We start from the raw sequence: 25,890 nt of genomic DNA, 5'->3' as shown, positions 1-25,890 counted from the left end.
TGTTCATATCATTGCTCATTTCTTAATAGAATTGCTTTTTTTTCTGTAGAGTTTTGAGAGTTCTTTATGCATTCTAGATACTTGTGATGGTTTGTATATGCTCAGCCCAGGGAGTGGCACTACTCCTGTTGGAGTAGGTGTGTCACTGTGGCTGTGGGCTTAAGACCCTCACCCTAGCTGCCTGGAAGTCAGTCTTCCACTAGCAGCCTTCAGATGAAGATGTAGAACTCTCAGCTCCTCCCAGGACCATGCCTGCCTGGATGCTGCCCTGCTCCCACCTTGATGATAATGGACTGAACCTCTGACCCTGTAAGCCGGCCCCAATTAAATGTTGTCCTTGTAAGACTTGTCTTGGTCATGGTGTCTGTTCACAGTATTAAAACCCTAAGACAATTCTAGATGTATGTAGAACATATTATTAATGCATTAATGGTTTAATGAATGCATAATCTGTAGGTATTTCTCCCGGTATGGATCTTGTCTCCTCGTTGTCTTTACATGGATCCAGAGCAAACATTTTATCTTTTTTTTTTTTGTCTTTTTTTTTTCCGGAACTAAGGACCGAACCCAGGGCCTTGCGCTTGCTAGGCAAGCGCTCTACCACTGAGCTAAATCCCCAACCCCTCAGAGCAAACATTTTAAATTTTGATGAATTTCTGTTTCTCAAATTGCCCAGTGCTTTTGGATCTAAATCTAAGAGTTCCTTGCCCAGCCTTAGTTCTCAAAAATCTTTTTCTATTTCTTCTTTTACTTTATTTTTCTCTAAGAGTGTAACAGTTTCACCTTTATATCCATAGTCTATTTTGAATAATGTATGACATTAAGGTTAAGAGTCAAACGGTTTTTACAGTTGATATTACGTTTTATTTTTTTGGCGAATTTATTTACTTATTGTCTATGTGTGGGCATGTGCTTGCCACAGTGCTCATGTGGAGGCTGGAGGACAGCTTATTAGAGTCTGTTCTCTCCGTCTACCATGTGGGTTCTGCAGATCGAACTCAAGTTGTCGGGTTTGACAGCAAGCATTTTTTACCTACTGAGCCATCTTGACAGCCTGCAATTCATATTCTTAAGTGTTATTAAAAGCTGATTTGTGGGCCAACTAAAATCTAATTTAATGCCAGACTTTGGGAGAGAGAGGTACTTGGTTGGTGGGTCAGTGTTGCTGTAGTGATAGCCTTCTAGCTGAGGGGTCTGGGTGGGGTGATGTACCCATCGAGAGCTTCATTCTTCTTGTTTTGTAAGTGGAAACAATGTTAATCTCTACCATATGGGATAACATCAAGATTCGGGCAATGGGTGTTTACTGAGTGTCTATTATGTACCAGATAATGTTACAGTTGGTAGGGTTACATGGCTGCACCCTAGACAGAGGCCACCGGCGTTTGAGTCCTCTTAAGTCTCTGCAGGGAGCTTGTGTCCTGGCAGAAGGAGGCAGACAATAAATAAATAAACAAGTGGAATATATAGTCTGTCAGATGGTGGTAAGTGCGTGAGGAGGAATAAATCAGGGCGGGGACAGAGATGGGGAGGGGGCGGAGGATTGTTATTTATAAGAAGCTGAAGGACTATCTTACTGAGATGGTGGCATTTGAGCAGAGTCATGCAGGAGGTGAGGGGCTGAGCCAGGTGTGCTCTAGGAGCACAGGCAGGGAGGGAACAGTCCAGACAGTCAGACCTTTGAGTGCCGAGGCCTGGAGGCGTGGGGGGGACCTGTGAGAGAAGATGTATGAACAGGGATTGGGATGTCAGAATCACCAGGGAGCGATCGAGCTGGGTAGCGACCGCAGGGGTAGGAGGACAGGATTGAGCACGTGCAACTGGTGGTCTGGTCTGCTCTGGAGAGTTCTTGGAGGATTGACTATAGGGGGGTGTACTGGTTAGGTTCTTGCTTACTGGACAACAGACAAAGCACCTAGGAAGAGGGATCCTCAATGAAGGAAATGTGTGTATCAGGTTGTCCTGTGAGCTTATCGGTGGGGCATCTTCTTGATGAATGAATGATGTGGGTGGCCTTTAGGCAGGTTGTCTTAGGTCTTATAAGAAAGCAGGCTGAGGAGAGAGAGAGAGAGAGAGAGAGAGAGAGGACAGAGACAGAGACAGACAGAGACAGAGAGACAGACACATCACACACACACACACACACACACACACACACACACACATATATCTCCATGGTGTGGAAGTGTAAGCCAAATAAACATCTTCTTCCCGAGGCTGCTTCTGGTCATCATGTTTATCATAGCAGCAGAGAGCCAAACTGAGACAGAGGGCAAAGGTTCCTGAAAGAGACACACAGGAAGCGCCTGCAGTTATTGCAGTCAGAGACAGGAGCTGGGAGCCGAGTGGAAGTGACCAAGATGACAGTGACACGACAAGCTGCTCAGCTTGGTTGGTTCAGAAGTCAGCGGCATCTGCTGATGGATCTGCTAAGGGATGAAGGAGAAAGAAATAGAGGGAGCCCGGGGTGCTCCAAGGTGTTTTACTTGAGTAACTGGACGGATGGAGCTGTCACAAAGAAGCCCACAGCAGCAGAGTTGGAGGGGCTGACCTGGGGAGCGTCATAGATCAGGAGCCGTGCCTTGGACACAATGACTTTGAGATGCCATTAAATGTGCCAGTGGCGATCGCTACCAGGCAGCTGAACGGATGATGGAGGGGCTGAGGGAAGGGTGCGGGCTGCTGGTACGAATCTGAAAGTTGTCAGTACAGAGAGGGTGTTGATGGCATTTAAAGCCATGTTGTGGGATCACATCTCTGTTGTCAGTGTTCTCAACAGGGGTGATTCTCTCTCCTAGGCGACGTTTGGTGGTGTCCGGAGACATGCTGTCAGCCATACTGGCCACTGGTGATGGGTACTACCAGTGTGAAGAGGTAGAGGCCAGGGACAGCTGTCCAGTGACACTTAACTGATCCGAAGCTTCGATACTGTTGAGATTGGAACCCTCCTGTAGAGATTTTTGGGGAGTGTAAATGTGGAGATGGGCTTGTGAAGATGAGTCCACGGGGGTCCTGCTGTGTTTTGGGTTAATCTGGGCAATTGTAGGGGGGCGTATTACGTATGTGTGAAGTAGTGTGCCTGGCACACCACAGGCTCTCCAGGAAGTGACAGCCGTCAGCAATATGGTTTCGAAGGCGGTTTTGATTTGCCACTTAGAATAAAAGAAATCAGAGCTTGAAGCCCATGGAAAAATCTCTGTTGCACTCCCCTGAGTGTGCCCCCTGAGTGTGCAGATGGGGACGGGACTTGCTAGCAATCAGACAGTGGGGTCAAGGACCCAGGTTGTGGGGCTGGGGAAATGCTTGCTGTCAGCAACAGAAATGAGATGAGTGCGGTAGTGTGTGCCTGTAATCACTGTGTGGAGGCAGAGGACTCCAGCATACACACACACACACACACACACACACACACACACACACACACACACACACGGGGCACATCATCCATGTATGAAAATGAGGCAGAGAGGCAGACAGCCTCAGTTTCAACAGGCTAAGACTGCTTTATTGGATCAGTGAGGGGCCTCAAGCTTTCTGAGGGATGAAGGTTGAATACAGTTAGAGAGGCTGAAGGATGGATAGATAGATAGATAGATAGATGCATACATACATAAATATACATATATAATATATACACACACATATATACACATATACACATAGGTACACACACATATACACATATATACACACAGGTACACTCACACACATATACACATATATACACACAGGTACACACATATACACATATATATACACAGGTACACACACATATACACATATATACACACAGGTACACACAGACATACACATATATACACACAGGTACATACACATACACATATATACACACAGGTACACACAGACATACACATATATACACACAGGTACATACACATACACATATATACACACAGGTACACACAGACATACACATATATACACACAGGTACACACACACATACACATATACACACAGGTACTCACACATACACATATATACACACAGGTACATACATACACACACACACACTCACAGCTCCAGGATGTGCAGCTATTTTTTGTGGTTTGTCTGGGAGCAGAGTGTGGGTTATTTTTCTCGGAGCTCCCCCCCCCATCCCCTACAGCTTGACTCAAGTCCCCATGATCCGAGGCTATTACCAAACAGCCGTAACTTTTGATAGTTCCCATTTTACAGATGAATAAGATCCAGAGATTCAGTCACTTGACCAAATCTGCACAGTGGTTCACAGCAGAGCCAGGGGCAGAGCTGGTGTCTTAGCTTCTTCCCTGCTGCTGTGATAAACAGCTTGCAGAACTGTTGATCCCGGCTCACAGTTGGAGGGTACAGTCCATCCTGACGGGGCTGTCAGGGCAGCTGGAGCTCGAAGGCAGGGAGAACAGAATACTGGGTACTGGTGCTCGGTTCCCGGCTCCTTTCTATTCAGTCTGGGATCCAGGTCATGGTACAGTGCCACCCTCATCGAAGGTGGTGTTAGATCCTTCAGACTGAGAATCAGCCTTAGCCATGCAGCTGTCACCTCTTGACTTCCGGTGTCAGGTACAGATACCCACTTTCCTCAGGCTAGCCAAGGGTGGGACTGGGGCAGGGCCAGGTGGGTAGATCCCCTCCTAATGACAGGCTCCTCTTTGGCGTCATTACAGGCCCGGGATTGTTTTGCTCTTGGACAGCTGTGTTGTTGGGCTCTGCAGGCCCACAATTCCCTTCACTCTATTATTTACTGTAAAAACAATAATATTGCACCAGTAAAAGGCTTAAAAAAAAAGTCCTCTGAATCACCATCCTAGCTCAACAGCTGCCTTAAATTTTCTGTCTTGTTCCGTTCTCCATCCATATGTCTCCACTGCACATTTCTACTGCTTGCCATTGGGATGGAGCGGGTGTGCTCAGGATTCTGCTTCGTTTGCTTGGTTGCCGGTCCGTGTGCGACACCGTTTGTAATTATGTTACTGCCAGCAGACATTCACTGTGTCCCCAGATTGCTGGGTTGTTTGTCTCTATATCCTTATTATTGTAATACGACATCGAAAAAATTAAATGCTTGCTGTTCCTTTTATTCTCCTGAATCATATTCTTTAGGGTAAACAGTCAGGAGTGATTAGAAGAAGGGCTCGGACATGTTACTGCTTTGCGCCATGCTTCTGCTAATTCATGTTGCTACAGAAGTCTCGCTTTGGTGCACACGGTTCTTTATTGATTACTATTGGCTGGGTGCTCTGGTTTACCAGGTCCCACGTGATGCTTATATTTTCCTTTTTTCTTATGTTTGTTTTGAGGCATGATCTCATTTAGCCCAAGCTAACCCCTAGCTGCTATGTAGCTGAGGATAACCTTGACGTCTTGATCCTCTAGCCCAGCAGTCTTTGGAACCACCTGGGGGTCGGACAGTCCTTTTATAGGGGTCACCTAAGATCATTGGAAAACACAGATATTTACATAACAATTCCTAACTGTGGCTAAATTACAGTTATGAAGTATTACAAGGAGATGAACCTTATTAAAGGATTGCCTCATTAAGAAGCTTCTACCTCCTAAGGCCTGGGGTTACAGGCCTATGCCTGGCTTATATTTGGTCTTTAAAGGAACTGGTTTTGTTGATTGTTTTGGGGGCCAGGGCCTTATGTGCCTCAGGCTGGCCTTGAACTTGCTTGGCAGTTGAGAATGACCTAGAACTTCTGGTCCTCTGACCCCTTCTCACCCAGTGCTGGGATATGTCACCGTTTTGAAGTAAGTGTTATTTTCTCTGTTGGCATCCGTGATTCAGAAGAGTTAGGTAACTTCCCTGGAGTGGCAGAGCTAGTGAGGAGTGGATGTGGGATGTGAACCTGGATGCACTTGACCCTGTTTAAAGCTCTTTCCACGGGCAGAGGCAGTTGTTGGCGTTATAATGCTCAATGACGTTATTACAGTCAACCCATGCTGGGTTAATTTAATAGAAGTTATGTGTGTCTTCCTTTCCCAAGTCCCCTACCCTCTGGTATCTGAGTGGCCTGTGGGATTCACCTGCATAGGGATTCTTGGTCTCTGAACTCCTCCTTGCCAGTGTGTTAGGGAGTGTCTTGTGGCTGGTGGCATTTGGAAGTAGAGAGACTCTTGGATTCACACCCTTCAGTCAGCATACCAGTCTTGGTCAACATGGTGTTCGAGACCCTGGATCTGCTTAGGATTGAAGAGAAGAGGCAAGGTAAGCCTTCCTTTCTTGGGCAGACCAGGGTTCCTCAGCTGCTAGAAAGAAAGATACCCACCTAAGCTAGCGTTTATCCTCCGTGGCAGAGGCTGCTGTTTTGAGTCATAAGCAGTGCTTTTAAGTAGCCTGGGTGGGTTGTTAGGGCTCAGAAATCTGGGTATTGCAGTATAAAAAGTCTGAATCTCTAACTCTTTTGAAAACTGGGATGCTCTGGATGTTCTGAAGGTAGCATTTTCCTTAGAAAGACTGATCCCCAGGAGTCAGGCTAAGGTGACAGTGGCTGCTGCTGGTGGTGGTAGTGTAACCCCTTGCAGTCTTGCTCACTGAAGTCTTAAGCTTCTGTCTAGCCAGTGTACCTTGAACTTGACCTGTCCTTATCCAAATCCTGTAGGAGGACAGGAAGGAAGGTGGGTGGGCATTCCGGGCACAGGGTATTGTGGGCAGAGCTGGTCTGAGCCCCACTCTCACAAGAGAAAAGACGGGTGGTAAATTGGCTCCTGTCAAAGCCCTGGTACGATGCACACAGGCCATCCCAGAGCTGCAGAGCAGGGACCACACCAAACTGTCTGTGTGGGATGGGACATGAGTGTGTTTGGCTTTTGGGGAGAAGGGAGCCAGTCAAGATGTAGGCCTTGTTAGCAGCTTCTGAAATTTGCAGTCTCTCTCTGATGGCTGCCTTGCTGTTCACTGCAAGGCAATGAAGACTTGCCTCCTGACTGGCTTAGGAAAGAAATGAAAGCTGGGTGGGATCAGGAACTTGCTGTGCTCAGCTTCTAGGTTGACAATTGTCACCCGTGCACTCCTGTGTTGGGAATGTGAACTGATGTCTCCAGATGTGTCTTCTATAAGGTGGCTGCTGAATAAACTGTCGTGGACGGTAACCCTAGGGTCCTCCTCAACCTCCAAAAGGGGCTAAGTCACAGGGTCTTCTCAGCTGCTCATGGAGGGGTCCTAAGAACCCTGATGGGACACTTTAAAGGAAGGTAGGCATTCACAGAACTTCTGAGGCATGGATTCAAGTGTCCCCGAATCAGGTAGTGAAGGATAAAGGATTCTTGGAAGCATCTTGGCATTTTCCTTTTCAGAGGTTTAAGATCACAGGCTGCTCAAGGCAGACAGAGGGGTATGGGCTGAGCCCAGGGTCTCTCCTGGTTTCACTTTGGAAGCAGGGTGTATATGTGTGTGTGTGCATGTGTGCATGCGTGTGTGTGTGTGTGTGTGTTGTGTGGTTTGTGTGTGTGTGATATGGTATGTATGTGTGGAGTCTGTATGGTATGTGTGGGGTGTGTGTGATGTGTGCATGTGTTGTGTGGGTGTGTGGTGTGTATGTGGTATGTGTGCATGTGTCATGTATGTGTGTGTCTCTGTCTTTCTCTGTGTGTGTGTGATGTGTATATGTTGCATGTGTGTGTGTGATGTGTTTTTGTGTGTGTGTGTGTGATACGGTATGTACGTGTGGGATCTGCTTATGTAGTATGTGTATGGGGTGTATGTGATATGTGTATGTGTTGTGTGTGCATGTCTCATGTACATGTGCGCCTCTGTCTTTGTCTGTGTATTTGTGTGTGTGTGTGTGTCTGTGTGTGCGTGCGCGCGCGCGCGTGTGTGTGATTGTGTACATGTGTTGAGTATGTGTTATGTATGTCTGGGTCTCTCTGTGTGGTGTGTATGGTTGTGTGTGTATGTTTCTGTGTATGTGTCTGTGAGGTGTGTGTGTTTGTCTGTGAGTATCATATACTTGCGTGGAGGTCAGAGGGCAATTTGCAGGAGGCGGTACTTTTCTTCTGCCACGTGTGTCTTGGGAACCATATTCCAATCCTTGTGCTGGGAGATGGTCTCTCGGTTCCCCAGAGCTCACCAGATAAGCTAAATTGTCTTACCACTGAGTCCCAGCGATCTGTGTGCCTCGCCTCCTGGGATTACAAGCAGGTACCACCCATTCCATTTTTATGTGGACTCTGGCAATCGAACTCTGTCTTTGCCCTCGAAAAGCAAACATTTTTACCTCCTGAATTATCTCTCCAGGCCCCCAGTTTCTCTATTTACAAAATGGGGACATATTTTAGCCTATGGAGCCATTAAGAGACTGTGTAGCTCGGCCTGCCTGTCCCTCCTGTTGGAACAGCTGTGTCTCTCTGTGGCATGGCTGTGACTATTAGGTGAATTCCTCCTGAGGACCAGGGCAGAGGCAGATAAGAGTGTGAGTTCTGGTGCCAGCCTGACTGGGTTTCAATCCTAGCTTCACCTTTGATTTTGTGAGTATGGCCTCATCACCTGAGCTCCATGCCTCTGTCTTCTCCTTGTATGGCAGATCAGTGGCAGCCCCTTCTCATGGTTCAACAAAGACAAATCATTTCGAAGCCTCCAGAAAGATGCTGGCCACTTCCAAATGCTCTATGTATTAACCGCCAGCGTTATTGTTGCTGGCAGACTGCAGTTTCCCTGTGGCTTTGGCCCTTGGGGAACTCACCTTACCCATAGAGAGAGCCCCACCTTGGACACAATGACAGGGGTTCCCATTTCTGCTTTCCACACACCCTCTGTCATGTGCCATTTGCTGTCCTAGCTCCCATCATCCTGGCTTGTATATATTACTGTAGTCCCTCTCTGTATAATCACTATAGATGGTTTTTACCATAAGTTTAGAATTAGTAAATGAAGAAAATAGCCATGGATTGATTTTGATTGGCCCGGTGTTGTTCAGAATGTTCTCAAACTATGGGGTAAATTATACTAATTATAGCACACCTTTTTATTTTGAGACAGGGTCTCACTAGGTAGCCCAGGCTGTCCTCCTGAGTGCTGGGATTATAGGTCTGTGCCACTATGCTCATAGTAGCTAAAGGTTTTGTTTTACATTGATATATCTATCTTATCTCTCTATCATCTACCTATCATCTATCTGTCTGTCTATCTCTCTATCTCTATCTATCTATCTTCTATCATCTATCTATCATCTATCATTTGTCTATCATCTATCTATCTATCATCTATCTTCTATCATCTATCTATCTATCTATCTATCTTCTATTATCTATCTATCTTCTATTATCTATCTATCTATCTATCTATCTATCTATCTATCTCATGTGTGTATGTTGGTGGGGGGCTACCCTGTGAATATTGAGGTCAAAGGACAACCCCATAGAGATAGTTCTTTTCTTCTACCTTGTGGGTCTCAGGAATTGAACTCAGGTCATTAGGCTTGGCCAAGTCCTTACCACTGAGCCATCTCAGTGGCCTAATAATCATTACTTCCGAGGGGTTATGGGCTGTGTTAACATTTCCTATCCCTGGTTCACTTGTATTACCATGACAATCACAGTGTAGTCTAGCCGTCTTCCCAGGGGGCCTTGCTTCTCTGAGGGTGCTGGGGACCCAAATCTAGGTCTGCGGTTCAGGAAACTAAGGTTGAGAGTGGTGGAATCTCTCAGGCCTGTGATTGCCAGCTGCAGATGGTAGGGCCAGGATTCAGACGCCTGTCACTTTACTCCAGAGAGTACTCCAGTATTAGTCTCTTCAGTTCTGAAGGTGGCAGGGGGCGGAGGTTGGGGATCAGGGGAGGAGGAATGATTTCCGGCAGCTGATTGATGTTCCTTCCTCTCCTTTTTTCTTTCCCATTTCCTCAACCTTTGCCCTGCTTTCTATGTCTCCAGAGCCCACGAGGGCCCCCAAGGGCCTGGCTTTTGCTGAGATCCAGGCTCGTCAGCTGACCCTGCAGTGGGAGCCCCTGGGCTACAATGTCACGCGTTGTCATACCTATGCTGTGTCCCTTTGTTATCACTACACCCTGGGCGGCAGCCACAACCAGACCATCCGGGAGTGTGTGAAGATGGAGCGGGGCGCCAGCCGCTACACCATCAAGAATCTGCTGCCGTTCAGGAACGTCCACGTGCGTCTGATTCTCACAAACCCTGAGGGGCGCAAGGAGGGCAAGGAGGTCACCTTCCAGACAGATGAAGATGGTAAGAGTGCAGGCCAGATTCCCGGAGTCCCGAGCGTCCCCAGACCCAGGGCCAATGCTCGGATTCATGTAGGGGACTCTAGCAAGGCAGTGGTGACCATTACTCATTCCTGGAGAGACTATGGTTCTTTGGTTAGGGTAATTTCTTCTTTAAAAGTCTGGAAGACGTCAGCAGCTAATTTGGACCAGGAATTTACCCCACGGCAAGGGTTTTAATAACCATTTTCACCTGTGAGATAGATTTGGATGTATTCAGTCACTTTCTGCCTTGTGTTTTGAGCCAGCCTCTTACTGAACCAGGACCTCAGCAGCAGGCCAGCCAGGCTGGTTAGCAAGCCCCAGGGATCTGCCTCACTCCCCTGAGGACTGGGGTTTCTCACGTGCACTACTCTGCCTGGCTTTTATGTGGGTGCTGGGGGATCCAAATCTGGGTGGGTCCTCCTGTTTGCCTAGCAAGCACTTTACCAACCGAGCCATCTCTCCAACCCCACTTTAAGCTTTCTGAAACTTTATGCTGCCCCCACACCCTACCCCGTCCCCTTTTCTCACATGGTCTTGCTATGAAGCAGAGCCTGGCCTCAACTTCTAATCCTCTTGCTTCCGATTCCTCTGCACTGGAATTGTTGGTCTGGTGCTGGAATTGTTGGCTTGAGCCACCGTGCTTGGCTTGAGCCTAATTCTAATGCGTGCATTGAAAGCTGTGTGTTTTCTTTATGCCCTGCTTAAGCGGCAGCCTATGGTGTTTGTCACTGTCCGTATTCAGGGCTCTACCCCAGACTTGTATATAGTGAGCATGCGTTCTGTGGCACCGAGCTCTGTCCTCAGCCCACCCATACACTCTGTTTTCATTACCATTCAGCTTAAAACCTTCTCTAATTGCTGTCATAATTTCCTCTTTGACTCAAAAGTCATTTAGATTACTTTGACAATTACTAAAAGAAATTAGAATTAATTTCTTTTTCTCTCTCTCCTTTTTTCTTGGGAAAGGAGGTGGGTGGACTTTTTCTTTTAAAGACAGGGTTTCTCTGTTTAGCCTTGGCTGTTCTGGAACTCACTCTGTAGTCCAGGCTGGCCTCAAACTCATAGAGTCCATCCACCTGCCTCTGCCTCCCGAGTGCTGGGATTAAAGTTGTGCACTACCACCGACTGTCCACTTTGCTTAATATCTAAGCACTTAGGTGTGTGTGTGTGTGTGTGTGTGTGTGTGTGTGTGTGTGTGTGACTTGTCATACAGGTTGTCCTTGAATTTAGGTTGGTCTTTTTGGTCCTTTCACTTCTCTATCCTAACTGCTGGGCTTACAGCTCTGCACCACCACATCCAGCAGACCTGCCTGCCACTCTTAGAAACTGCGCTCTAAGGCCAGCGCATGCCCAAAGCCTTCTCTACATCCCTGCAGATTTCCAGAAAACTAAAGGAGGATTGACTCAGAGGTTTTCCAGTTGCCCATGTGTGCAGTTTTCTATTGCATATGTAATATACATACATTCATACATGTATGCATATATATGTACATACATGAATACATGCATATATATGTTTTATAGGTTCTATTTATAGCAGTAGCCCATATAGAATTCAGCCCACCTCATTGACTTTCCCTGGACACCACTCACCTCCAGTATCTGCATAAGCACTGAGGACTTTCCAGGGGAGGAGCAAGCATGGCCCCACAGCTTTGCACAACCCATAGTTAAACACCAGACTAATCTATTCTCACCATCTCTGCATGTCCGTTTGTCCCCAGGGCTATGGGCAGTCCATTCCATCATCTAGGGTGCTTAACCTAAGTCAGTCCAACGAATTCTCATAGCCCGGACACTTCAGGAAACTCACATCCAAATGAAGAAATCACATCCCCACCCTCCAGGGGGCCACTAACACTCCCTGCACTCACCACCTCCCAAGGGTAACCACTGTCCTGACAGATAACGTTATGTGTGGATTCGTTGTTGTTGTTCTGGGCTTTGTGAAGCAGAACCATGCAGTAGATGTTTGCTTTGTGCCCGCTTGTTTCTGTGAACTTTATGCTCTTGGGAGATCTGACTGTGGCATGCATGGTGCTAGCAAATCCGTCCTCAGGACTACGTGGTTCGTTCTACAAACCAGCCCTCCGCATCTACTTTCTGCTAACTTTTGGGAAGTATCCAGGTGGATTCCGATTTGGGGTTGCTTTGAGCAATGCTTTGAAGAAAGTCTGGGCAGATTATTTTTGGTAGATATTCATTCGTCGTGTGGGTGTGTGTAGGAGAGAATGGCTAGATTGCAAGGGCGTGTGTTCATCTTTAGTAGGTTTTAGCTAGACGGCCTTCCAATCGTGCCAATTTATACTCCACTGGTGGTGAATGAAACCTTTGTGGGTCTGTGACTTTGCTGACCTGAGAACTGACTTTTTTTTAAACCGTTTGGGTAGGTGGAGAATGATCTTGGGAAATTCTTGCTTTAACTGAATGCTCAGCTCTCACTGTATATTTGTGTGCGTGCTCAACTCAAACTCTCTCTCTCTCTCTCTCTGTGCTTGCCCTTCTTCCTCCCCCCCGTGTGTGTGTGTGTGTGTGTGTGTGTGTGTGTGTGTGAGAGAGAGAGAGAGAGAGAGATAGAGAGAGAAAGAGAGAGAAAGAGAGAGTATGGATATGAGTGTGTGTATGTGTGTGAGTGTGTGTGCTCACCCCCTCTGTGTATATGTGAGTATGAGTGTGTGCTCATCCCCAACTCTGTGTGTGTGTGCGTGTGCATGCATGTGTGCATGTGTGTGTATGTGCATATGCATGCATGTGTGCATGTGTGTATGTGTGTGAGAGAGTGTGTGTGTATGTGAGTGTGTGTGTGTGAGAGAGAATGTGTGTGAGTGTGTGTGAGTGTGTGCTCACTCCCTCTCTGAGTATGTGAGTGTGTGTGTGTGTGTGTGTGTGAGAGAGAGAGAGAGTATGGATAGGAGTGTGTGTGAGTGTGTGTGCTCACCCCCTCTGTGTATATGTGAGTATGAGTGTGTGCTCACTCCCTCTCTGAGTATGTGAGTGTGTGTGTGTGTGTGTGTGTGTGTGTGTGTGTGAGAGAGAGAGAGAGAGAGAGTATGGATAGGAGTGTGTGTGAGTGTGTGTGCTCACCCCCTCTGTGTATATGTGAGTATGAGTGTGTGCTCACTCCTTCTCTGAGTATGTGAGTGTGTGTGTGTGTGTGTGTGTGTGTGTGAGAGAGAGAGAGAGAGAGAGTATGGATAGGAGTGTGTGTGAGTGTGTGTGCTCACCCCCTCTGTGTATATGTGAGTATGAGTGTGTGCTCATTCCCAACTCTGTGTGTGTGTGTGTGTGTGTGTGTGTGTGTGTGTGTGTGTGTGTGTAGGCCAGAAATGCTGATGTTGGGTGTCTTCCTCCATTGCTTTCTGCCTTATTTTTTGAGGCAAGGTTACACTGAGCCTGGATCTCCTTGTTTCTGTTTGGCTGGCTGGCCATCCAGTTCCGAGAAATCCCCGTCTCTGCCCTCTCACCCCCAGTGCCGGGTTACAGATGTGCACCAAGCGCCTGGCTTTTGCATGGGTGCTGGGGATCCAAACCCAGGTCCTCATGCTTTACCCACTGGGCCAACTCTGCAGCCCAGCTTTCACTGATTTTTATCCATTGTTCCTGCTGGATTACCCCTCACCCCCCACCTCAGTCCCTCAGAAAGGTTTCTCAAAGGGTGTTCCTGGCCAGAAGCTGCCTCCCTCCTCCCCTCCGCTGTGTTTGGCATTAAGAGTGTATACTGCAGTCCCAGCCAAACTGACCCATGCCTCGCAGTGCCGGCGTGGAAATTTTCATAGCACGTGTATAATGTAATTGTCAGTGCTGTTAAGTTTCTTCAGTCTCACTGAGATTGTTTATGTAATTAAGTTCATTTTAGAAGGGAAAACATCTCCACCCATGATCCCGACCCCCTGTTGCAATTGTTTCCCTTTCTCTGGTAAATATCTGCATTTCCTGAAAGCTACCAGCCTGAGCAGGAGCCGGAATGGAACCTGCTCACCCCTGAGAGGAAGGAAACCGTTATCCCTGTGGATGGGCCATGTGGGGTTTGAACTTTTGCACGCCTCACATTGTCTAGTTCTGGTGAGAGAGATGCGGTGTCGTGTCCATTTCATAGATGCCAAGGCTGAGGTTCAGGGAGGCTAAACAGCCCAAGCGGAACTGTTAGGAGGGGGCAAGGTTGAAGCACGAATCAGAGCCTCTTTCTCTCTGCCTCCACCCTTCCCTTCCAGTGCCTGGTGGGATCGCCGCTGAGTCTCTCACCTTCACCCCACTAGAGGACATGATCTTTCTCAAGTGGGAGGAGCCCCAGGAACCCAATGGCCTCATCACTCAGTATGAGGTGAGCAGGGGCCCTGGTGGGAGGTGGGAAGTGGGAGGTCAAAGGGTCAAAGTTCCTGCTGGGCTGTGATATGGAGAGAGGCGTGTGGGAGGACAGAGGCGGCCTCAAAGCTGCTTCCACGATGGCCAGGGTTAGTGCCCCGTGAACTCTGAGCAGGGCAGGCCCAGTGCTCCTCTAGTTTCTGTGGAATATAGTGGGTGGGTGGGGTTCCTGGAGACCCATCCCTGTCCTGTGCCACCTACCTGCTCCTCCTACCCCCAGATCAGCTACCAAAGCATTGAGTCCTCAGACCCAGCGGTGAACGTGCCCGGCCCGAGACGCACCATCTCCAAACTCCGAAATGAGACTTACCATGTCTTCTCCAACCTGCAACCCGGCACCACATACCTGTTCTCTGTGCGTGCTCGTACAAGCAAGGGCTTTGGCCAGGCGGCTCTCACCGAGATAACCACCAACATCTCAGGTGAGCTTCCCTGGGATGGGGCCCGGGATCTCAGGGCTCCTAGAATACAGAGGGGTAGAGCAGCCCATGTGAGTACAGAGGACCTTAGTAAGGTAAATGAAAACCACTTAAAGGCTGCAGTAAGGAGTCAGGAGATTATAGTGGGTGAATCAGTTGAGGTCAGAGGTCTGAGGTCAGAGGTCAGTGCCTAAGATCAGTGGCCAGGGAAGCTTAGATCAAGGGAACACGATGTTAAGTCTGGGGTGCCAGAGGTCTGGTCTTCCTGGTCCAGCGGCCAGGCTCCATGCTTGTGTCTCTGTCTCTTCTCAGCACCCAGCTTTGATTATGCCGACATGCCGTCACCCCTGGGCGAGTCTGAGAACACCATCACTGTGCTGTTGAGGCCGGCCCAGGGCCGAGGAGCACCCATCAGGTGGGAAAGCCTGTGAGGAGAGGGTAGGCAGCAGGCCTCACCTCTGATTTGGCCAGCTGTCTGGTTACCCTGTTTCCCGCCTGGGCTCAGAGTTGAGGAAGGTCCTCCATGATTCTGGGCAGAGGAAAGGTTGGAACCACTTCTTCCCAGCCAAGACCACAGGCCTCTGCTGGTGACAGTCATGGGTTTCCTGGACAGTGTCAGGTTTGGGGAAGGAAAGGTTTAGGCCTTGCCGGGGTGGTTAATCAGACATTCAGGAGAAGGGGCCTTGTGTTTTCTAGCTAGTTCTGTTTCTGGAGGTACAGAGGTAGAATCCTAGAAGGGTAGGCAACCAGATAGATAAGGCCATCCCTGTGGAGCACACAGCTTTTCTGTTTCTCACTCTCTGGAGGACTCTGGTGTCACAATGGCTGTCTCTGCTGGGTGTGTGTGCGTGTATGAGCATGCATGTGCGTGTCGGTGTGTGTGTGTGTGTGTGTGTGTGTGTGTGTGCGTGCGCGCGCGCGTGTGCCTGTGTGTGTTGGGGTACGTATGGGGTGTGGGAGGAGGCATCTCAGGGTTGCCTCTGTGGTATGTTTGGCATGGAGATGTGGCAGTGGTGAAGGGCCCATGGGGGAATCAATACGAATCTGCATGAGTTTGAGAAAGCGTGGGTGATCACACAGGTGTGGCTCATGGTCAGCCTGACAGTGCGCTTGGACTTCCTGGGCACAGTTGCTTTACCCTCATGGGACCCCATTCAGAGCACTCGATTAGACATGCTAGCAAAACAACTGAAGAGAGAAGGAGTGGAGTCAAATTTTGGTTTACGGTTTTAGAGGTTTCAGTCCATGGATGTTCCGCCCTGTGTATGTAGGCAGAGCATCAGGGTCTCGAGGACATGCTGGGGCTGGGGTGGTGACTTACCTCAGGGTAACTGGAAAGCAGAGAGAGAATACCTAGGTTCAAGCTGGCTAGCTTTCTCCTTCCCTGACATTATTCCATCTGTACCCTCAGCCCATGGTATGGTCCCAACACTTACAACAGGTCTTCCTCTCTAAGGTGGTCCTCTCTGGACCCTCAGCCCAAGGGATGGTCCTGACACTTACAACAGGTCTCCTCTCTAAGGTGGTCCTCTCTGGACATGCCTTTGCACACATGCCTAGAGGCGCGCTTTGCTAGTCTTCTAGGTATTTCTCAATCCAGTCAAGTTGCTGGCCATATTAGCTATCTTATCTGGCAAAGTCTCTGCTGGTGTGTGTGTGTGTGTGTGTGTGTGTGTGTGTGTGCGCGCGCGCGCACTATAATGCAGACAGAAAGTGTGTGTTTGGGGGGTTATCTCATGGTTGCCTTTGTGCTAAGGTTCCATTTTTCTTAGATATCATTCCAGCCTGAGGCTAATGTGAGTTATCTTTGTCATCTCCTGGGAACATTTGAGGCTGGAGGAGGCATGACCCTAGCTGAGCAGACTGAGAGGGACTTGGGCTGATGTTTGTAGCAGTTTAGTGACAGGTAGTAAACTGACTCTGTGCACCTGGAACTGGAGGGAAGGCAAGGGCTTTCCTGCTTCTCAGGTCAGCAGGCAGGATGTCACAAGTGGGTGTCACAGGTGGGTGTCACAGGTGGGCATCACAGGTGGGTGTCACAGGTGGGCGTCACAGGTGGGTGTCACAGGTGGGTGTCACAGGTGGGCGTCACAGACTGAGCTGTAAGGGAAATATTTAAACACACCAGACCCCACACAGTTCACTCTGGCCTAGTTCCATGGTAGACTGGAGGAGCCCACAGCCAAAGCTCACTGAACCATGGCAGTCAGGAGTAGAGATTCAAGTCAGGGCTGGAGGGTCCTATGGGGCGCAGTGGGCTCCAGCTTGTAGACAGGGCTGCCTTAGGGTTTTGAGGGCTCTAGACAGCACCAGGATATGCTTGTTTGCTTAGTGATAGTCTCCTTTCTGCCGTGGATAGATAGTTCTGGGAGGCCCAGATTCCTCAGTACCAGCACAGGGCCTCTCACCTGAGTACAGTAAATATGGCCACACCTTAGTCATCCTTAACCCAGGAAGAATCATTATTTCCATGTTCTAGGTTCTGTATCACACACAAGAGATCCAGTGGGCCACAGGGCTTATTCCTACAGTGCAAAGCTACAATTGGTGTCAGCAATAACAATGGGTACTCATTAGCTAAGTGACATTTCTGTCTACACCCTGGGTCACTCCCATCTTGCATTGAAAACTAAGGCTCGGGAGCATCTGTGACTTGGTGATTTATAAAGAGGCAGTTAAAGCCCCGGACCTTTGCCACCTGAAGAGTCTCTGTGGTCACTCACACTATCTCTTCCCTGTCCAGCGTCTACCAGGTGGTTGTGGAGGAAGAGCGGCCACGGCGCTTGCGGCGCGAGCCTGGAGGTCAGGACTGCTTCTCGGTACCTCTGACCTTTGAGACGGCCCTGGCTCGCGGCCTGGTGCACTACTTTGGGGCTGAACTGGCTGCCAGCAGCCTGCTTGAGGCCATGCCCTTCACTGTGGGTGACAACCAGACCTATCGTGGCTTCTGGAACCCACCGCTTGAGCCCAGGAAGGCCTACCTCATCTATTTCCAGGCAGCGAGCCACCTGAAAGGGGTGAGGGGTCGGCTGGGTCCTGGCGGTGTAGTGGGTGGTAGGGTGGAGAGCCTTTGGCGAGACCTACCGCGGAGGCCTGAGACCTGGTCCTAGACTTCTCCTAGACTTCTCCGCAGGCTAACTCCCTTTCCTTGAGCCTTACCCTCCTAGTCCGAGACTTCTTTCCATAGATGCCCCAATACTCCTCTGTCCAGACCCTTTGCTTGCCTTCTCTCAGATGCGTTTTCCCAAGATGCCCACCTCCAGAGGCCCAAGCCCCACCTCCACCCTAGGCCCCACCTCCGGAGGTCCAGGTCCCACCTCCACCCCAAACTTCCTTCTTCTTGGGCTCTGCCCTCTTCTTTTGGCTTCTGGATCCTCAGTGCTCCAGCCCTGGCTTTTCCCACCTTTTAGCAGTCCCCTGGATCTAGTTCCTGCCCTCATGTCCGAGGTCCCATCCCTTTCCCATGCTGTTTTTGTGTTCTCTGATCTCACTGGTCTTAAGGCACAGCTCAACACTTTACAGCTGAACTGTGAGCCCTGACCGACTCAGTAGGAGTGTTTCTGATTTGTGGAATGTGCGTTTGGCTTCTGTGTCTCTGAGCCCCTGTTTCTGTATTTCCAGGAAACCCGACTGAACTGCATCCGAATTGCCAGGAAAGGTGAGTCCATTAGATATCTTTAGCCCTGCCCAGGCCCCGCCTCTCATCCATGCAGGTCCAGGGGACCCTTAGCTCCAGGGCTAAGGGAGCAGACAGGACTATAGGAGCATAAAGCTGCAATCGGCTGTGATCAGGAAGGGCTCCCCATCCTGGCTGCCTGTGCCCACTTCACTGGCTTCTTCTCTCAGGCTGGACAGCAGGCTGCCTCTCCTACCCTTTACTCTTCCCACAGTGATAGAAGGAACTCTGACAGAGACAGGGACCAGCCTGTGGAGAGAAAGCCATTGAGCTGTGTCTTGTATCTTGAGGGTGATGGTGACTGGTCCCTGGTTCTCGGAGAGGCAGATGGGGACAGACAGGGAGACTTTGATGTGAGACCCTTTTCTAGACATGGGAAGTGGTTGGTTACACCCTGGGATGTATCATCTGTGACATAGATACGTCACCTACTCCATCACCTGACAGGCGGGCGAGAGGGTAGTTTGGAAGGCCCCGGGTGTCCCCAGTTCTCTGAAGATCCTGCGGGAGGCCCTGAGGAGCATGAGAGGAAAAGAGTTGGCTGAGGGAGACTGAGCTGGAGTATGAAGACGGGGCTGTTGGCTGAGAGGTGGGGTTAGGAGATCCATCCCCGACTGAACAGGGGAGCAGTGGTTGGATGCAGAGCTGGGTCTCGCCGCATGCGTGTTTGTGCAGCCTGTTTGGTGCCTGGTTACTCAGTTCCTGGGCTTGGTGGCCTTTGCCCCTTTGATTCTCTCTCCTCTTTGTTCTCCCCAGCTGCGTGCAAGGAGAGCAAGCGACCCCTCGAAGTGTCCCAGAGGTCGGAGGAGATGGGGCTCATCCTGGGTATCTGTGCAGGTGGCCTTGCCGTCCTCATTCTCCTCCTGGGCGCCATCATTATCATCATCCGTAAAGGGTGAGTGGGGCCAGTGCCCTGACCCACTGGGGGCCCCTACTCCTGGAAAGCCTGCTGTGCACTGAGGATCCATGGCTGGGGTTGGCAGAGCAGCTCCTCTGGTGGTGAAGTATGTGGAGGTTTGCCAGCTGGGGCATTGGGCCTGTGGATTAACACACACTGGACAGTGGGAGTCAGAGACTCAGCAAAGGGCACTGTTGTGGCTGGAGCACAGGTCTGGCTGGTGCCAGGTACCACTATCCAGGAATGAATATTCTGCAGGCTGCCAGGGAGCTGTGCTGGAAGCAGGCACTGCCGTCCTCTGCCCACAGGAGCTGTTCCAACAGGAAGTGGTAGAGACTCTGACTTGGCCCTCTAGCCAGGGTATCTGCCCTGACTGATTGCGCAGGCCCAGAGCCCCCGAGTGAGAGAGAAGGCTGCCAGGGAGTTGAAGGACATCTGGTGTGGCCTTTAGAATGGTTTTAAAGAAACGAAGTATGGCAAAGCTGATGATCTCCCTCACTGTGCAGAGAGCACTTACCTAGCACACATGAAGCCCCAAGTTCAGCCCCCAGCCTAACATAAACCAGCAATGAGGTCACACATGGGACATTCCAGAGGTGGATGCAGGAGGATCAAAAGTTCAAGGCCGCCTTTGTCATTTCTGCTGTCTACTGCATTGTCCGGGCTACGAGAGAGCCTGTTTCAAAAGCAAAACAGAAGCTCAAAGCACCAAAACATAAACACCCCTGCAACCTCCGGAGCACAGGGCATACGCAGAGTTGGAGGCAGGGTGGGAACTCCCGAGACCCCTCTGCCTGCAGCCGCGGTCTAACAACCTCATTCTCCTCAGGCATGAGCAGACCGTGGTGGCTCGCGCACCTTAACTGAGCCCTAGAGGTGTCAGTGGACCTGCCCAAGGTCACCCTAGGAGCCAGAGGCAGAGCCAGCCTCATCCTTCTCCATCTGGACTCTGGCTTCTGTATCCTTGCTGCTGCCAGGCTGGGCACACACTGGCTGGTTGGCAGAGGCTCTCTGGGCTGCCGGGAGCAGATAAGTAGGATCCAGGGAGAGGGGACAAAAAGCTGGCTAACGCCATCAGCAATGGAGATAGGGTGTATCTGTGGAATGGCGATTGCATGTGTGGGATGGCCTATCCTGGGCTCAGGTTCAGATATTCTTTTTCTTCTGAAGTTCCTCCCAGAAGAGTGTCGTGAGACACAGTATTTTTAATGATCACTTAATGAGGAAGGACTGAGTGCCAGGAACGTTAGCTATTGAGTACCAGAATGTGCCAGACAAGGTTCTGGCACTTGGGATCTATCCTAGAACATTTCCTTCTTGGATCCCGGCAAGCAGCCGTCCAACTCCCTTTTAACTGACAAGAAGCTGTAATTAAAGTGAGTTGCCCATGTCACTAGGTAAAGTGGGAGGGTGTGCTCTGAACTCAGGCCTCACTGTGAATGGGAAAGCCTCGTTGGAGGCTCCCTGCCGATGGCAGATCTCTGCACTTGTGCTCAGCAGAGGTCCCAAGAGGGCCCTCCAAGTAAGGTGCAGGTGTAGAGGCTGTAAGTGGGACTGCCGGAATGTGTTTGAGTCCCTAGGAATCTCTCCTGCAGGGAGAGAATGGGCTATGTGGTATATCATCCTTCCTCCTTGCAAACAGGGCCTCCGGTGAGGACAAGGTGGGTCACAGATGTAGTCAGGGTGTCACTGGGAGGCAGCCTCCATTAGACAGTCACTAAATCATATATCAGCCCCTGTCCAGGCTATCTCTGAAGCCCCTTAGACTGTTTCCGTCCCTAGCACCACGCTTTGTGCTTTCCCATCATGCTGTCCCATAACTGTGTCCTCTGGTCCTGTCCTTAGGGAGCCAGCACTCTCCTCAGGGCTCCCCCAGTTTGCATTTTGGTGTGGGTTGGAACAGAGCAGGATCTGAATAGGTTCCAGAACAGCCTGTGTTTCAAACATCAAATGGACAGAGTAGGGGGTTTGGTGCCAATCCCTGGGCTTGATGGGGCCTTGGGAGGGAGTTCCTGGGCCAGGGTCCTGAGATAAGTATTATGAGATGGGGGACTCTGGCATTTGCCATGACAACCTGTGACTTGATGTCCTCATCTGTGAAATGGGATTTTTTTTTCAGTGTTGGAGCGTAAGCTCTGAGCCTTGGAGCACACTAGGCAAGTGTTTTTTTTGTTTTTTGTTTTTTTTTTTAACCAATCAGCAGCAGCCTTAATTCAATGCTTCTCATACACGCATTGGGTGTCCAGTGAGAGGGTGGCCTAGTTCCTTCATGAGCCCCATTGGCAGGGTCAGTCACAGTGGGAAGAGTGAGCCCTAGGCTTGCCTAGGTGTCCTGCCGGGGCCTCAGTTTCCTGCTGGGGATTCACCCTGTCTCTCCTTGTCCTTAGCTAGTCCCCTCCCTTGGCTGAGGTGTGTGCTTGGGGCTGCCTGCTCTGGGGTGGCAGAGGCTGCAGGGAAGAGTCTGAGGGTAGGGGACATCTGCGAAGGCCAGAGCAAGCGAGGATGAGGGAAAAGTGCCATTGAGTGTTTGAATATATGTGTCTGTGTATGCCAGTGTGATTCTGGGTGTGAGTGTATGTGAATTTGAGCGTATCTGTTTATGTGTGAGTGTGCATGTATGTGTGAGTGTGTGTGTGCACGTAGGCGTTTGTCTCTGAACGTGCATGTGAGGCTGCAAAAGCCGTGCATCCCTCAGGCTCTCCACCTACTTCTGCAGCACACTTCGAGAAGATTCTAGAAGGGCGTCTAGCCTGAGCTTACAGACACTACATCTGGTCAGCCTTTAGATTGAGGATGGCCCCTTGACCTGTGTGGTCCCTTCCTCTTGGTAACATTGCTGTTTCTTTTTGCACGCTGGCAGGAGGGACCGCTATGCCTACTCTTACTACCCGTGAGTAGTTCTGACCACCCAAGGTCCCCGGGGTCCGTCCTTCCCACCACTCCCTCCTCCTCAACGTTGGCTCCTTTCCATGACCACTCTCCCTGTTGGTATTATTCCTCTGCCACAACACTGTCTCTAGAGCGACCTGGCACTCTATTCCTCCCCAGTTACCCTGCAGCTAACATCTGGGTTTCCATGACCTCTCTCCACTGAGGTTCACCCCACCCCCAGCTTCCTGAACCTGTCTCCCACCCTGCTGGTTCTCAGCACCAGCCCCCAGTTTTTCTTCCCTTCACTCTGAGGAATTGCTGACACGGCTGCTTCCCCTCCTGTGATTTTTGTGCAGATAATTTTTGAACCTAAATTCAGAACTTTTGAGTGTGTGCATTAAATTCCATCTGCCTCCTCTCACACTGAGATCAGCCGGAGGCCAGTGGAGTCAGGTGTCCCCTCCTCAACCCTCATGCTCTGTCTCCTGTGGGCCGGATGGGTTTGATTTTGTAATTTTTCCAAGGAGGCTGACAGCCCCTGGCTTGGACTAGAGCCTTGCGGTGCACCACTGGAGACCGCCTTCTAGGCTGGTATCCGCTCGCTGAAGGGCTCTCTTGGGTCTCATTTTTCAGTCAGCTTGGCAGGGTCTTCTCAGTCTCCACATGGGTCCTAGGTCATTTCCATGTGGGCTTCTTGCCCTTTCAGCCATCGAGAGGCACAGCTGTGCTCTCTGCCTCTTCTCTCTCCCAGGTGCCTGGGAGTCACAACCTAAGGTTTCAACCTATAAAGGGTCCCAGGCAGGGCTGCTCTCTTCCCCTGCCCCCCTCTGCACTCATTTGCTGGCCAGGCAGGTGACAGGGTTCCACGGTGGGCGTTCCCTGAAAGACCCCTGAGCTGGCAGAGCAGACCTTGGCCTGCCCTCAGAAGGCCTGGTTCTCCTGAAGGTTAGAGGGAGCTCCCAGGCAGGGATCTTGTGGGAGGCGGGTGGTTGAGGCTGTATGGCCTAATCTTCTTCCGGTTTGTGTATGGTGGCTCTGCAATGGCACCTAATTAGGCCAAGTGAATGACTGCCTCCTGACATTTTGGTGGCAGGAGGGATAGAGAACAAGGTCCCAGCTCATGGTGGCTGTGACCCTTCCACATCTAAAGGTGCATTTGCAGTGCTGCAGACCCCTGACTCCAAGGCTCTCAGAGCTGGGCCTTCCCTCACACCTCTGGGTGCTGTGGGCCCCACCCCCACTGCAGGGTCTTGTCCCCTTCTGCAGGAAGCCAGTGAACATGGCAAAAGCCACGGTCAACTATCGCCAGGAGAAGACCCACATGATGACTGCTGTGGACCGTAGCTTCACAGATCAGAGCACTCTGCAGGAGGATGAGCGGCTGGGCCTGTCCTTCATGGATGCTCCTGGCTACAGCCCTCGGGGTAAGAACTGGCCTTCCCCACCCCCAGGCTCACAGGTCACAGGTCACAGGTCACAGGACAGAGTCCTGTCCTGGACATTATACCTCCTGTGTATCAGCGAGTCCTGTCCTGGACATTATACCTCCTGTGTATCAGCGTTGGCCCTGAAATCCAGAGAATACATGGGCTGTGCTGACACTGGGCTTGGAGGGGCTGAGAGGAACTCTGCCAGAGCAGCAGTGAAGGGGATGGGCATGCCTTCGCCTCTACTGTTTGCCTGATTGGGATCGAGTACCTGGGGGCAATGTGTGGAGACAGCCAGTCACGCAGACCCAGGCTGGCCACAGAATCTCTTCTTCATAAGGCTGTCCGACCTAGGGCAGGTTGCTTCATTAGGCTCTCTAGACGACTGTTTCTCCACGTATGAAATGGGAGGAAGGCCATCTTTGCTGGTCGAGGACCCATTCCCCACAGGGCTGCTATGACGTCCAGATGAGATAGCGTTTGTAAACAGCTTGTCCCAATTGCCAGAGCAAAGTGAGTCAGCCCTTGACTCCTTCTGCTTTCCATCTCTTTATATAGTGTTCATTTACACAAAAGCTAATAAGGAAAGCCACTGAAACCCTCCCTATGCCTGACATCGTAACTGTACGAGTACCAGTGAACCATGGGCTTCCGACTCAGCACTGTAGCAGGGTGCTGATCCAGCTACACCCCTGCCACCCTCTCGTATAAAGACTCCCCTGAAATTTGTATCCACAGTTATCTGGCCTTTTTTCTTAAAAGATTTATTTATTCTTATTTTATGTGTCTGCCTATATGTGTGTATGTGTATCCTGTGATTGCAGTACCAGAAAAGGACAGTAGGGGGCGATGGAACCCCTGGAGCTGGTGTGGGTGCTGGGAACGGATTCTGGGTCCTCTGGGAAAGCAGCCTGTCCTGGGGCTGGGAGGTAGTACAGTGGCAGAGTGCTTACCTAGCTCACAGGAGGCCATGGGTTCGAACCTCAGCACTGCCCACCAAAACAAAACACCACCACCAAAAGAGCACTGAGCTCGTGACATCTGAGCCATCTCTCCAGTCTAGCTATCCTTCTGTCTGGCCTTTAAAGTCCAGATGTACCACACATACGTACTCACTTTCTAGCTTTATAAGAAGGAACCCAAACTCTATTCTCCCAAGCCTATATCACGTTCTCATATTTGCCCATGTAGACATTGGCCGTGGCTCATGAACTGTTGTCAGATGTATAGTTCTCCGCTGTGTGACTATGTCACGGTTGTGTTCTTTGTGACATTCATTTGTCGGGCTTCTGGTTTCCTGTTCCCACAATGAGAGCTCTATCACTCAGGTCTTCAGACACTTCCGCATGTGAGAGCCTAGAGGTGGACTCCCTGGATGATGAAATGTGTGTTCCTCCAGCCTTGTCAGACAGGGCTAGGATGTTTCCCAAAGCAGTTTGCTTTGCTCCTTCTGGTGTGAAATCCTGCACATCAGGATTAAAATTCGCCAGCCTCCTTCCCGTTGTGGGGCTGGTTTGTATGGAAGGGTGATTTTCTATAGTTCCCGTTTTGCGTTTCTCCCAGTGCTAATGAGGCTGAATAGATTTTCCAGTCATGATTGGCATTCAGGCTTCTTCTTCTGTGAAATGCCTGCACGTCTTTCACCACTTTTTTTTTTTTTTGGTTGCTTTCTTAGTGGTTTTTAGGAGTTCTTTATATACTCAGGATAATAATCACTCCTCACTTATGAATTGCAAATATCGGTTCCCAGTTTGTCGCCCATCTTTCTAGGTTATTTATAGCATCTTCAGAGGAATAGGAAAGTCTTTATTTTAATACCCTCACATTTGTCAATCCTTTCTTCCGCGACTTCTGCTGTCTGTGTTTCCTTAGAATTTTTCCCAGGGGCTGGGGAGATGACTCTGTCCGTAAAGTGGTTGCCGCCCAAGCATGAGGACCCAAGTTCAAGCCCCAGAACTTACCTTTAAAAGGCCAGGCAAGGGTTGGAGAGATGGTTCAGCTGTAGGGTCCGTGGTGTTCCCAGGCCACCTAGTGGCGCTCAAG

General features: G+C 50.1%; 1 protein-coding gene across 17 annotated transcripts in view; it reads left to right on the top strand.

Moving 5' to 3' along the window:
• Window positions 1-25,890, top strand: part of Ptpru (protein tyrosine phosphatase, receptor type, U) — a 74,321-nt gene that overhangs the window by 21,279 nt on the left and 27,152 nt on the right. For 10 of the 17 annotated variants that reach the window (NM_001191575.2, XM_087660125.1, XM_087660119.1 and 7 more), the window contains 9 exon segments: window positions 9,866-10,174; window positions 14,406-14,515; window positions 14,777-14,978; window positions 15,288-15,390; window positions 17,719-17,992; window positions 18,597-18,633; window positions 19,408-19,546; window positions 22,410-22,439; window positions 23,687-23,844. In NM_001191575.2, coding sequence (NP_001178504.1) covers window positions 9,866-10,174; window positions 14,406-14,515; window positions 14,777-14,978; window positions 15,288-15,390; window positions 17,719-17,992; window positions 18,597-18,633; window positions 19,408-19,546; window positions 22,410-22,439; window positions 23,687-23,844 — 1,362 coding nt within the window. 17 annotated transcript variants of the gene reach the window in all.

Source organism: Rattus norvegicus, chromosome 5 (genome assembly GCF_021556685.1).
Source record: "Rattus norvegicus strain SHRSP/BbbUtx chromosome 5, alternate assembly SHRSP_T2T, whole genome shotgun sequence".
In the NCBI taxonomy this organism is placed as follows: Eukaryota; Metazoa; Chordata; class Mammalia; order Rodentia; family Muridae; genus Rattus; species Rattus norvegicus.
This window is presented reverse-complemented; position numbering and strand designations above follow the sequence as displayed.